Source organism: Marmota marmota, unplaced genomic scaffold (genome assembly GCF_001458135.2).
Source record: "Marmota marmota marmota unplaced genomic scaffold, marMar, whole genome shotgun sequence".
NCBI lineage: Eukaryota > Metazoa > Chordata > Mammalia > Rodentia > Sciuridae > Marmota > Marmota marmota.
In genome coordinates, this window is record NW_025999853.1 from 26,803,404 (window position 1) to 26,815,947 (window position 12,544).

The window sequence follows — 12,544 nt, forward strand, 5'->3', positions numbered from 1 at the left end:
AAAATAATTTTGTGATAAGCTTAAAAGAAACTCTTAAAATAGTCCTAATATGTTTCATGAATACAAGGTAGAACAATGCAATCATGTGAATATTTGAGTGAGAGAGTAAACTTTTGTTTATACCTGCAAAACCATTTGGCTGTTGCAACTAATGACTGAGTGAATGAAAAAAAGTTATCAACCAAATGATATCTTTGTTTTGGATTACAGATAAAGTAAACACTGAATGTTATACCTTGTTTATCTTTGCTTGAACTAAGGCTATAAATACCTGGTCAGTTGGCAAAATTATGTCTCCAGAAATATTTATAGGCCATATAATTTAATATGAAGAAATCAGAGGTTAGTATAGAGAACAATGGGGCAATCTTCCTAAAAGTTCAATTTAGTTTTTGAAAGTTCACATGTAAAGCAAATGTATAGAAATGTATAGATTTGAATACTCTGTGGTAATACCAGGAGGTGATATTTATGAAAATCCATCCAGTTTTAAGTTCATCAGCAGGTCAAGTATGAAGAGAGCTCAAGAGAAAAACTACAGTGTTCATAAGTTGAATTTAAGTAAACATTCTCACTTACCCCTTGGCCAAGTGCAACCCGCTCCAATGCCTTTAAGGAAAAAAAACAAGACAAAGACTTTTGATATATTTAGTCTTACTTTATAAGATTTATAAAAGCATAAGATTTATAAAGTTATAAACACACTGTATAAGGTTTTGTAAAAGTGATATTTGGAAAGATGAATTCAGTGATAAAAATGTAAGTCAACACAATTAAAATCGTTAATATTAAAAATGTTAACTAGTATACTTATATAATTTAATACTAATTAATTTATAATGGGTATGTGTCATATACATAAACACATATATGCTCCAATTATACATCTTGAATTTCAGAAGGAACTAGAAAATAGAAAAAAAATGAAACAAAGTGGTCTTGACTCATGTTTAGTGTAATTAACAATCAACTAAATCCAAAGCTGGTAGTATGTATATATAGAGAAACACAGACATATTTACATATTTTAACATATTTCTTATAATTTTTAAAAAATATTTTCTTATTTGTCAATGGACTTTATTCATTTATATGTGGTACTGAGAATTGAGCCCAGTGCCTCACACATGCTAAGCAAGTGCTCTACCAGTGAGCCACAACCCCAGCCCTCATAATTTTTAATGATTGTATAATTTTATCTTTTAGAAAACAAAAATGAACACATTATAGTGGATAGCTTATTTTAGAAAAGTATTTTTATTTTTAGTCTGCATATATACATATAATCAAGAGTCAGAAGAGAAAGTACTGTAACATATTTTTACAATTTTATACATATTGGATTATATTTATAGTTGATCTAAAGCAATTTTACAAAATGTTCCTCACATTTCTAATAAATACTCATAATTCAATACTTGAAACTCACATGAAGGACACCCTCATTGAATATTTAGAGCCAAACAGAAAGTTATGAAGACAGCAGATTTTTATTAGATAATTTTCCCAAGAAGTTAAACAGCAACTGGCTCAGAATAGATTTATTACTGAAGATACAATGAGTTTTCATTTATGGCACTAGTTGTGGTAATTTTAAGATTAAATCTTTGTTATGGAATTTTCTAAAGGCCAAAGAAACAGAAGAATTTTCAAAAAGAAACTATTTAGTGTCAATAAAATTAAAATACAATGGAGAGGGCTGAGGATGTGGCTCAAGCAGTAGCGCACTCGCCTGGCATGCGTGCGGCCCGGGTTCGATCAGCACCACATGCAAACAAAGATGTTGTGTCCTCCGAGAACTGAAAAATAAATATTAAAAAATTCTCTCTTTCTCTCTTTAAAAAAAATACAATGGAGAACAACTTGGTACTGATGAGCTTATTTTATAAATACAAATGATAAATTTTGGCTACATAATTAGAAGATAATCAGATAGGTAATAAGAAGTTTCTAGTAAACATTAATATTGTTCTTGGGCTATCAGCAGAAGTAATAAAGAAAATATACCAAGTGTTCCTTTCATACTAATCTAAAATATTTTTGCAGTTTTACTAGGCTTAATAAATGATGACGAGGTTGTTCTAATTGAATTAAAATTTTATTTCTGGCTAGGAACTTTATTTATAAATGTTCCTACAAAGGCACCTTTTTAATAACCCTTAAATATCTGAATATTTTTTGAAAAGGTCATTTATATAGGAAACATGTACCCAAAGAAACATTCCTTAAACTTTCCCAAATTACTATGGAATTAAAAAAAAAAAAAAAAGTAGTAGTCAAGGTGAGCAAGGGTTGTAATGGAACTGAATTCTGTCAAAAAGTGACAGTGGTCAGGAGAACTTAAGAGCATCATGGTCTGCAAATTCTATATGTATGGGATTTATTCTTTAAAATTTCTTTCTTTAGTTCTTTGAATGTTTATTTCTATAACATTATTCCTGTTGTTTGTAGTTGTAGATGGACAGCATGCCTATATTTGATTTGATTATTTTTTATGTGGTGCTGAGGATTGAATGCAGTACTTTACACATGCTAGGCAACAGCTCTGCACTGAGCTACAGCTACAGCCCTTGATGTCTGTTTTCCAATGTGGGACTTTCCTTAAGACATCTAGTGATTTTTGATGGTTTATTTTGTTCATTATAATGGGGATACCATAAACCTGATTAATACATTGTGCTTACATGTGAGGACTAGATTGTGGGCCTCTCCATAAAGGACTATATTTATACTGTTTCACTGTAAAATACCTGATGCCAGTATCTTCAAGTATTTGGTCTTAAGATAGTCATACTTCCTAAAAAAGCCTATTTCAGTATTTTCCTGTAGAGTATAAATAAGCCTGGCTGTCAGCATTCCAGGAACTATGTCATTCCAAGATGACCTGTTATCTAATATCTAAGATTCTGAACAGATAATTTTCCAGAAAAGTATTTCTGGTAGGGTTACATAGGAAAATAATTATTAGAATGTAAATAGAATTCTAAGATAATTCTAGGATATATAACCTAGAAGATTGGTATATTATTTCTTATGTTGCTAAGTAACCATCATAGAGACAATGGGCCTTAAAAGAATTATCCTATGGCTAGTCACTAAAACAGATTATCTAATCAACTATACTTAATGTAAAAATTTATTGTATAAATTTAAGGTATGCGATATAATGTTCTGATAAACACACATATATATTGAAATGATTATTGCAGAAAAGTAATATAACATACCCAACTCAGTTACCATTGAAACCTTACTCTTAGAAAAACCTTACTTAAGAAATTTTCTGTATATAATACAATAATATTAATATTATAGTTCTCATGTTATTTAGCTCTCTAGATTTAGTCATCCCATATAACTGTGATATTTTAAATTTCTGATGACAAAAAATATCCACTTACACCATTTAAATGGTTCCTGTATAAAACAACATTGCATCCTGAAGAAAGACCACATGTGTTATAGCATTCTATATCTAAGTATGCTAGTCTAGTCAAGCAAAATAGTTTTTATTTAACTACATAGTTATTTCATGTCCCAGGTACAGTAATATTTTTCCCATTCCATAAAAATTTAGAAGACCAAAAGACTTTTGTAAACAAACATGAAGACACTAAATGGCTAAGCATAAAGTACTGAATTGATTCTGTGTTTAAGACTTGGTATTTGGTACATTTCACATAATAATTATATGTAAACATGTTATGACAATGCATGAAGAACAAATAATTTTCTCATAATTTATAATATATAAAAGCATTAATGTTGATGGTCTAGAAACTTCAGAATTTAATTCATGATATTAGCTAAAAATAATAAATTTTACAGCATATGGGTAAACTACTTATTTTAGGAAAAAAACACAAACATACCAAACAGGCTGACATTCTGGCATTACGACCACAGCACCACCTCTCTTCCTTTAAATAATGGCACATTGGAAATCCCCACTTTTCTTGAATACATTCTGCAGATGGGGGAAAAATATGGATACTTACATAAAATTCTTCCTCTTTTAGTTAAAGTGAATAAATCTATTAAGAAAGCAAATCATTCACTGAGAAAGTCAAATAGCAGTTAAACATGGAAGTGGTGATGTTTAACAGTTCATTCCAGTTTGTTAACTGGAAGCACATTAATGTTATGAAAATGGTATTTGCTCAAAAACAGCTGCTTTGTGTTTAAGCTCCAGGTCCAATACCAACCAATTTGACAAAAATATTTCTGTAAGATTTAGTGCAAGAATTTAAAATGCAAATTTGGTGTAACTGTTGGAGATTACTCATGAAATACTGGACATTTATTGTAATCTGATTTTGACATTTGTCAATTTATTTAGGATAATATGAATTCATTCCTAAAAATACTGAAGCATGATTTTTTTTTTTTTTGCTACTATGATCACTTTGCAGAAAAGCACATGTTCTTGCTTAATCACATACTGAACACCCCAATTCGGAATTATTACACATTCAACTTGCTCATGTTCAAATCCCTCATTTAGAACTATCAGTTCCCCAGGATCTTTAAAAAGGAAAAAAAAAAAAGACCAATATCTTAAAGCGACCAATTTCTTAAAGCCTGGAAAATAGATTTGAATTTCATAAAAACTATGACAATTAAAAGAAAATTGGGACAAACAAATATAAATTACTATTAGGTTAAAAAATAAAATAGAACTAAATTTGAAAACAAGGAAACTCTTTAAAAGAAAGTGTAGTTGAGGTAGAGTTCACTAAATAAACTTCTTCACTATGAAAGATCAAATGAGTTTTGATTAAAAGAAAGTTTAAAGTCACTTCATTCATTTATATTATGGGCTGGGGATTGAACTCAGGGCCCTGTACATGCTACCCAAGTGTTCTACCTCTGAACTACATCCCCATTCCCAAAGTTTAAATTTCATGCAGTTCAGATATCTGTGAAAGCAGTTTTTTTTTCAGGTATTAAATTAGAATTCATAATAGCCTCTACTGTTAATCATTTGAAAATTGGACACCCCATAATGGCTGCCAATCTTACTGGAGTGAGATGGTATCTTAGGGTGGTTTTGATTTNATGTGTTTTTGTATACGATTTGCCAGAATTTTATTGAGGATTTTTGCATCTAGGTTCATTAGAGATACTGGTCTGTCGTTTTCTTTCTTTGAAGTGCCTTTGTCTGGTTTAGGAATCAGGGTGATGTTGGCCTCGTAGAATGAATTTGGAAGTTCTCCCTCTTTTTCTATTTCCTGAAATAGCTTCAAAAGTATTGGTATTGGTTCTTCTTTAAAGGTTTTGTAAAACTGCTATATACCCATCCGATCCTGGGCTTTTCTTAGTTGGTAGTCTTTTGATGGCTTCTTCTATTTCCTCAATTGATATTGGTCTGTTTAGGTTGTCTATATCTTCCTGACTCAATCTGGGCAGATCATATGACTTAAGAAATTTATCGATGCCTTCACTATCTTCTATTTTATTGGAGTATAAGGATTCAAAATAATTTCTAATTATCTTCTGTATTTCTGAAGTGTCTGTTGTGATATTGCCTTTTTCATCCCGTATGCTAGTAATTTGAGTTCTCTCTCTTCTTCTCTTCGTTAGCATGGCTAAGGGTCTGTCGATCTTATTTATTTTTTCAAGGAACCAACTTTCAGTTTGTGTCAATTTTTTCAATTGTTTCTTTTTTTTCGATTTCATTGATTTCAGCTCTGATTTTAATTATTTCTTGCCTTCTACTTCTTTTGCTATTGTTTTGCTCTTCTTTATAATAATATATGTATTACTTATGTTTGAGTTCATTCAGTTTGAAACGCTTTATTAAATCATCTTTTCTTGTACAACTTGCACCTATGTCAATTTTGTAATGCTTTATAACAAAAAGATAAAATTTGATAGTCATCTTAATATCTTCCACAAAAATAGTTTTTTTTTTAAAAAAAGTCACGCATATATTATTTACTAGCTCTATTTTTTTTTTTTAATTTAGTCTTTGTTGCATGGTTTTCTCTTCCTGGATTTAGTTAGATTCCTTAGGTTTCTTTAAAAAATGTCCTGCAAAGGTATCTGAAGAATTGCATGAATGAGTGACATACTCCCAGTAGAAATGACATCTCTGTTTTAGTTGTAAGTTTATGAACTAATTTTCCTCCTAAGAGTTTTACAGTTTTAAAATTAGCATCAGAATGTATAGGACAATTCTGTGAATATTTCTTGATCTTCCTTTCAGCTTTTTACCCAAAAATCAACTGAATTATTTTAGCTTTTAAATAAAGCCAAATGTACATGGCATTCAAATTACCTGATAAATGTAATATGGAACTGACAAGATTTCTGAAGTTCTAATAGTCTACTGGTTTCTCAAATGCATTAAAATCAAGTAGTAAAATATAGTTAAGTAATTGTGTAAATCACATCTACACTCTTCAGCATTAATGATGAACATAATAAAATGAAGAATAAAATTAAAATGGTAGAACCAGAAAAGGACTAAATAGATAATTCAAAAGCAAGTAAGTTCTACAATTGGCCTACCCACTTAACATAATCAGAAAAAACATGGATGTAAAAATTTGGTAACTTAAAAAGTTTATATGTAGATGCTAACCATGATTAAAGCTATGAACAAGTACTACAGATAAATCCAAGAATTCAAGATACTTAAAGAAAGTTATAAAACAATGATCATACACTCATGGCAATTAATTCTTACTATAAATTTACTGAGTACCTACAGATTGCCTTTTATTATCTTCACTAGAATGCACTTTTAATTTAAGTAACTGAGATATAGATTCCATATATAGGCTTTGGCTTCACAAAAGATTCTAAAGGATATAGCTGGTAATGGCAAAACGGTAATTTTAACATTGCATAAATATAAAAAGAATAATTATATCTGATTTGTTTCCCTCTGGACCATATCAGGTATAATTATGTGTCAACCTGACTATGCCACAGGATGTCGAAATATCTGGTTAAAACATTATTTCTGGATGTGTCTATAAGGAAGTTGGAGAAGAGAGAATGGCATTTGAATTGGTGGAGTGGGTAAAGCATATTGCTCTCCCCAGTGGGCATCAAACAATCCACTGAGAGCCTGAATACAACATGAAGGTGGAGAAAGTTAATTTTTCTCCCTCTCTGCCTGAGCGGACACATCTGTTTTTTCCTGACTTTGGACTGAATTTAGATAACTGCCACTCCTGGTTCTCAGGCCTTCTGACTCAGACTGGAAGTAACATTACTGACTTTCCTGGGTCTCCAGTTCTCATTAAGAGCACAATCTAGATATGTAATCTCATAGTACATATGTAAAGTTATAGTGTATATACAAAGAGAGATAAAACCCAGTAAAAAGACATACACATTATTTAAATACAGTTACACCTACATAAAAACAGTGCTTAAATAAATCAGTCAAGGTACTGCTGTTTTGGTATTTTTACTATAGAATGGCAAAGCCCAGGTAGTAAGAGAAAATAATGTGTTGGTTTGGTAAACACTGTGATAGTCACAACTCAATGAAGTCTCTCACTGTTTATGACAGGCTTGTTTTATTGTTAAGTCTCTGCTTTTGATAAAATAATTTATATTGAGACATATATGGAACGCCTGAAACAATCTTTATAACTGTATTATGGATCATGTAACTTCATTCCTATAAAAATTTCAGACTGAAAATGAAGGAAATTTAAACAATTTGCATATAATTCATTTACCAAGGGAAAAAAATTTTAAAACAGTATATTATTATCAAAATATGATTTGAAGGCATTTGCTCTACAGCATCCAAATCCAGATTATAAACTATTATAAACTGTAAATTACATTTTAAAAGTCTGTTTTAGGGGCTGGGATTGTGGCTCAGCGATTGATTGCTTGCCTAGCACGTGTAAGGCCCTGGGTTCGATCCTCAGCACCACATAAAAATGGATAGATGAAATGAAGATATTGTGTCCAGTTACAACTAAAAAATAAATGTTAAAAAAATTTTTTTAATAAGCCTGTTTTATTATTACTATGATAGTTAACTTTTATCAGTTTTGTCTTCATATTACTTTATATCCAAAGCACAAATGAATTCTCTTTACTACTTCTTTTAAGTGGATATATTAATTTCTATTTTAAACTTAATCACATTCTTGGATTCTTTTATTTACCATGAATGCAAGGAGAACTTATGCTGAACAAATCCAATTTGCATGAGCTTCAAAAACCACTTTATATTCGTCACAAAAAAAATAATGAGGTGCAAATTAAAGAAAGAAAGGAGCAAACTGCATTAAAGACCCATTTCTAAATACTGCTAGGCAGCAAAAATATGCCTCAGGGCAAAAATAAAATCAGTGCCAACATTCAAGAAAACACAGAGCTAACTGAAGATCAGATACAGCTGTCAGTGTGAAGTAACTGCACAAAGAATGCCAAATACATCTAGAAATCTCTATTCATCTGATATTAATTGGCAAGAATTTTTCTGTGACATAGGTCCAGGCAGTGAAAAGTAATGTGATATTGTAACAAAAGCTTATAAACAGCTGAACCTACGAGGCTGGCAGCGAAATCTATTTATCTACTATAAGACTGAAAAGAACAATACCTAGAATAGCTACCCCAGAAACTTCTTTTCATGCTGAGATAGCAACTGACAATTTCTCATTGAATTACTTAATTAGCTAATAAATTATTAATATTTATAATTAAGAAAATGAACACTTAAACATGTATTTGTTATGAATTATTATTAGATAGATTTACTTCTTAAAATCCAGACACAAAACACTCTGTTAACTATAACAACACTTATGGCCATTATTAGATATAGTTTTAAAGTGTAATTTTCAAAAACTTTACGTTATCATGCAAACGGAGAATCATAGCAGTAAAGCAGAATATTTGTTTATTCAAACCCAATATAATTAAGAAAAAACTAAGCTGAAATATTTTGAAAAGTGAGGTTCTGTTTAAGCAACAGGCATGTTTTGGAAAGCTTCATTCAAGTCACAGAACATCATTAGAGCCATAAGAGACAGATCATCTAATTTAATCCCTCTTATTTTACTAGTTTTATAGATAATCCACAAAGGCTTAATTAATTTATTTCAAGCCACAGTGCTGCAGAAACAGAATGAAAATTCCTGTCAGTCAAAGAATCTCTTCTGTGGATATTTAACAATCATAATTTCTATCTATGCTTCCAATGTCTTATATATAACTCTAATATCACACTGTGGAGGAAAGTCACATAATGTAAAATATAAACATACATCACATTCCATTAATGTGGTATTAGAGCACCTATCACCACCTATTACTACTGTCTTATTTATAACAAAATCTACTATTATACTGTACATTTCTTTAAATCATTTCAATTAGATATTCCCAGCCTCTAGAAAAGGGGGCTATAGATGAGTACAGAATTTGCTGAGTGTTTCTAAATCTAGGCACAATTCTACATTGAGTAAAAATGTGTAGTGATATTCTCATTGCCCTGCGTTATTGTACTAAGTTCTGTGTGCTCATGATTTTAGAATTCTCATTATAATTTCATGTTGGTTTCAAATTAGGAGTTGCTAAAAAATTTTCATGCTCCAATCTCCAGATTCTTGATCAAGTATTGAAATGTTAAGAGTAGAATGAAAAGAAATGATTTAAAATATAATCATTTATAATTCGATGTAAAAGTTTTCTTCAAATTATGATTTTGAAATATCATCAATCATGTAATTTGTTTTAAAGCTTTATCTTCTCAAATTGTATGCTAAAGTTCTTAGAGAAAATTCTAGTAATGAACATGTGATGCTACAGGCACCATGACAAATAAGCAAAGTAACATATTTCCTCTTCAACTTAGAAGTTTACAAACTGGAAAATTATGTTGAAATTCAGCAGAGAAACTGAAGTTCTCATATGAAAGGTGGGAGGACTGAAGAAAAACTTAGGGAGACAAAAATATTCTTTTGTACTTCTTAAAATAAAGCAACTGATCCCTTTAACAAATATACTTAGCTTTTACTATGTACCAGATACTGCTTGGGATGCTTAACACAGCACACATAAAGTGATTTTCAATCTAAATGGGCAAATCCAGTTACTTATGATAAACAAATTCAAAGAGCAATGTTTTATATAACATAGGGTACAGGCAATGTACCGATGGAGCTAGCTCCTTGCTGGCTCTTCATGACTCCAGAAATATATGATTTAATGCATCTCTTCCCAACTTAGCTTTTGTAGTGGTATCAGTTTAGTAGATTCAAATTGGCCAACGTGGGTATATTTACACCGTGGAAATCAGGAAATGCTATACATTAGGGGTTTTGTAAGAACCAACGATTAAACAACATTCCACCACTTGCTACAACCCACTAATGTGAACTCAATTTACTGGATTGTGAATCACATTTTATAAAATTAAGAGAAAGGAATGGAATAAAAATATAAACCTGCATTGTGTGTTTTAAGATTACCTATTAAAGAATGCACATTAAGGGCCAGGGTTGTGGCTCAGTGGTAGAGTGCTTGCCTAGCATGAGTGAGGCACTGGGTTCAATCCCAGGCACCACATAAAAATAAACAAATAAAATAAAGGTACTGTGTCCATCTACAACTAAAAAATTAGTAAAAAGAAAAAAGAATACATATTAACCAAAAAGAAAATAAGTACATTTTTGTAATAAAATGTATGCATTAGTTTTAGATTTCTCTCTCTAGGTAGTAATGTAAAATATATTTTTATATGGGTCTGATACCACCACTATAATTTGTATAAAAATATATTTTTATTCCGTGAATGTGTTTTACAACCCTTGTAGTCATTCACTCTGTTGTGGTTAAAGATCACAGGCTTGGGAAAGGAAATAAATGCTTTGTAGTTAATAAGTGAATATTTGAAAATTTCTGGTTCCTTCTTAAGGAATACTGAAGAAATAAAATTTAATTTATGATCACAAAAAGCATCTGAATGTGTGTAGATTTAGTTAAATAAGACCTAAATTGTGTCAACATAATCATTTCTTCTCAAGATTTCTCATAGAATATCTCTAGTTTTAATCAGTGCCCAATCAATTTTTTAAAATTTATATCTTTATTTCACATGCCACTTCTGTTTGGAGTACAAGCTGTATATTACATATTATAGTGAATGTTAGGCATTACAAGATAAGCTTTTGGCTTTAGAGGAGAACAGAGTGCATGATGAGAGATAAATACTAAATGAACCATGATAAAATAATGTAGTGGTGCCAAAGCACAAGAAAGTACAAATAAATCATTGCCCCTCTCCTTATGAAGAGTTAGTGCTCTCCTGTTACCTCGCCCACACTCCAAAAACAGGATACAAAAGACAGAAGACAGGAAAGAAAGGAGGAAGGAGGACCAGGGGAGAAAGAAAAAGGATGTTTTTGCAGATGCTGTTAGTTAGTTACTCGAGAGTCTTCTTTGCCCCTTTTTGCCTGTCTCCAAATAGAGACTAAAAAAAAAAAAATCAAATATTCATGCTTCTAAATTCCCTTGTTGCTAAAACTTAGCTGTGAACCATTTCAATACAAAGAAACAAAAAGCAATTCTAAGACATTTCTGGAAACATTTTTTTTCCTCTTGACCAAAAGAGATAATTGAGAAGAAATTTTCTACCCCATGCCCACTTCTCATTAAGACATGATATGAACAACTGTAATAGTCACTTTTCAGTCCTGGGAGAAGACTAACTATGGCTCTAGTGTCCAGTGTAGCTGAACCAGTGAACCAACCCTAGAATTGCTACCTCCTGAATATAGGTAAACTTTCTATTATTTTGTCTTCCTAAGTATTTAAAACTAAAATATGTGTGACTAAATAATATCTTCTTTTTTTCCCAACATGTGGCTCTTCAGGAGTCACATATCTTCTATGTTAAAGACTGCACTTATCTTGAACTTCTTCAATCTCTTTTCTCCAGAGCCCATGTAACTCACCAGAAACAGAAGATGAAAGAAAAACAAAACAATAACAACAAAAGATTTGTGCAATCCAGGTTATAAGAGTTTAAAAAAAAAGGACAGGATACATTAAAATAGGGTATGACCACTAAAACCCTGCTAATTTAATCTTAAACCCAATAAACAAAATAATTGACATCTATACAAAAATAGTTTATAATATGGCAAATGCCATATGAACTGGAAGAGACATACCCCACCCTTATAATATTCTAGAAAGAAAAATACCATGAGTTACTTCATTCAATTGTGAAAGTTATAAGTCCAAAATTGAGGAGAGGGAGGCAGAGATTAGGAAATTGTCTTCATCCAATGTTAGCAAAAATAGATTTATCAATTTCCAAACTATCTTAATCTCTGCCAGAGTCAAAGTCCTCTACCCACTTCCTCAACTCAAACTAATCAAGCTTTTCCACATTCAGAAGGCCCTATTCTTACCGACAGGTGAGGGCTAATCTTTCAGTTTTATGCTTAACTTTTACCCTAAATCTGGGAAGAAGTAGCATCTGTGCATCCCCTAAGGTGCAGCTCCCTCTATCTCCCCATTTTATTCACATCAAGTCTGATGATGCTTTTGTCTC

The 12,544-nt window shown here is 31.2% G+C and overlaps 1 protein-coding gene across 8 annotated transcripts in view; it reads right to left on the bottom strand.

Moving 5' to 3' along the window:
• Positions 1 to 12,544, bottom strand: part of Mettl25 (methyltransferase like 25) — a 185,852-nt gene that overhangs the window by 134,049 nt on the left and 39,259 nt on the right. For 7 of the 8 annotated variants that reach the window (XR_007348125.1, XM_048804537.1, XM_048804553.1 and 4 more), the window contains 2 exons: positions 3,873 to 3,967; positions 580 to 609 (listed from right to left, as the gene is read on the bottom strand). Coding sequence is in view for 7 of the 8 variants with exons in the window: in XM_048804537.1 (XP_048660494.1) it covers positions 580 to 609; positions 3,873 to 3,967 (125 nt within the window). In the remaining variant the exon portion in view is untranslated. Of the gene's footprint in view, positions 1 to 579; positions 610 to 1,238; positions 1,800 to 3,872; positions 3,968 to 12,544 lie in introns of those variants that run through there. The other variant, XM_048804546.1, reaches the window with a different exon arrangement.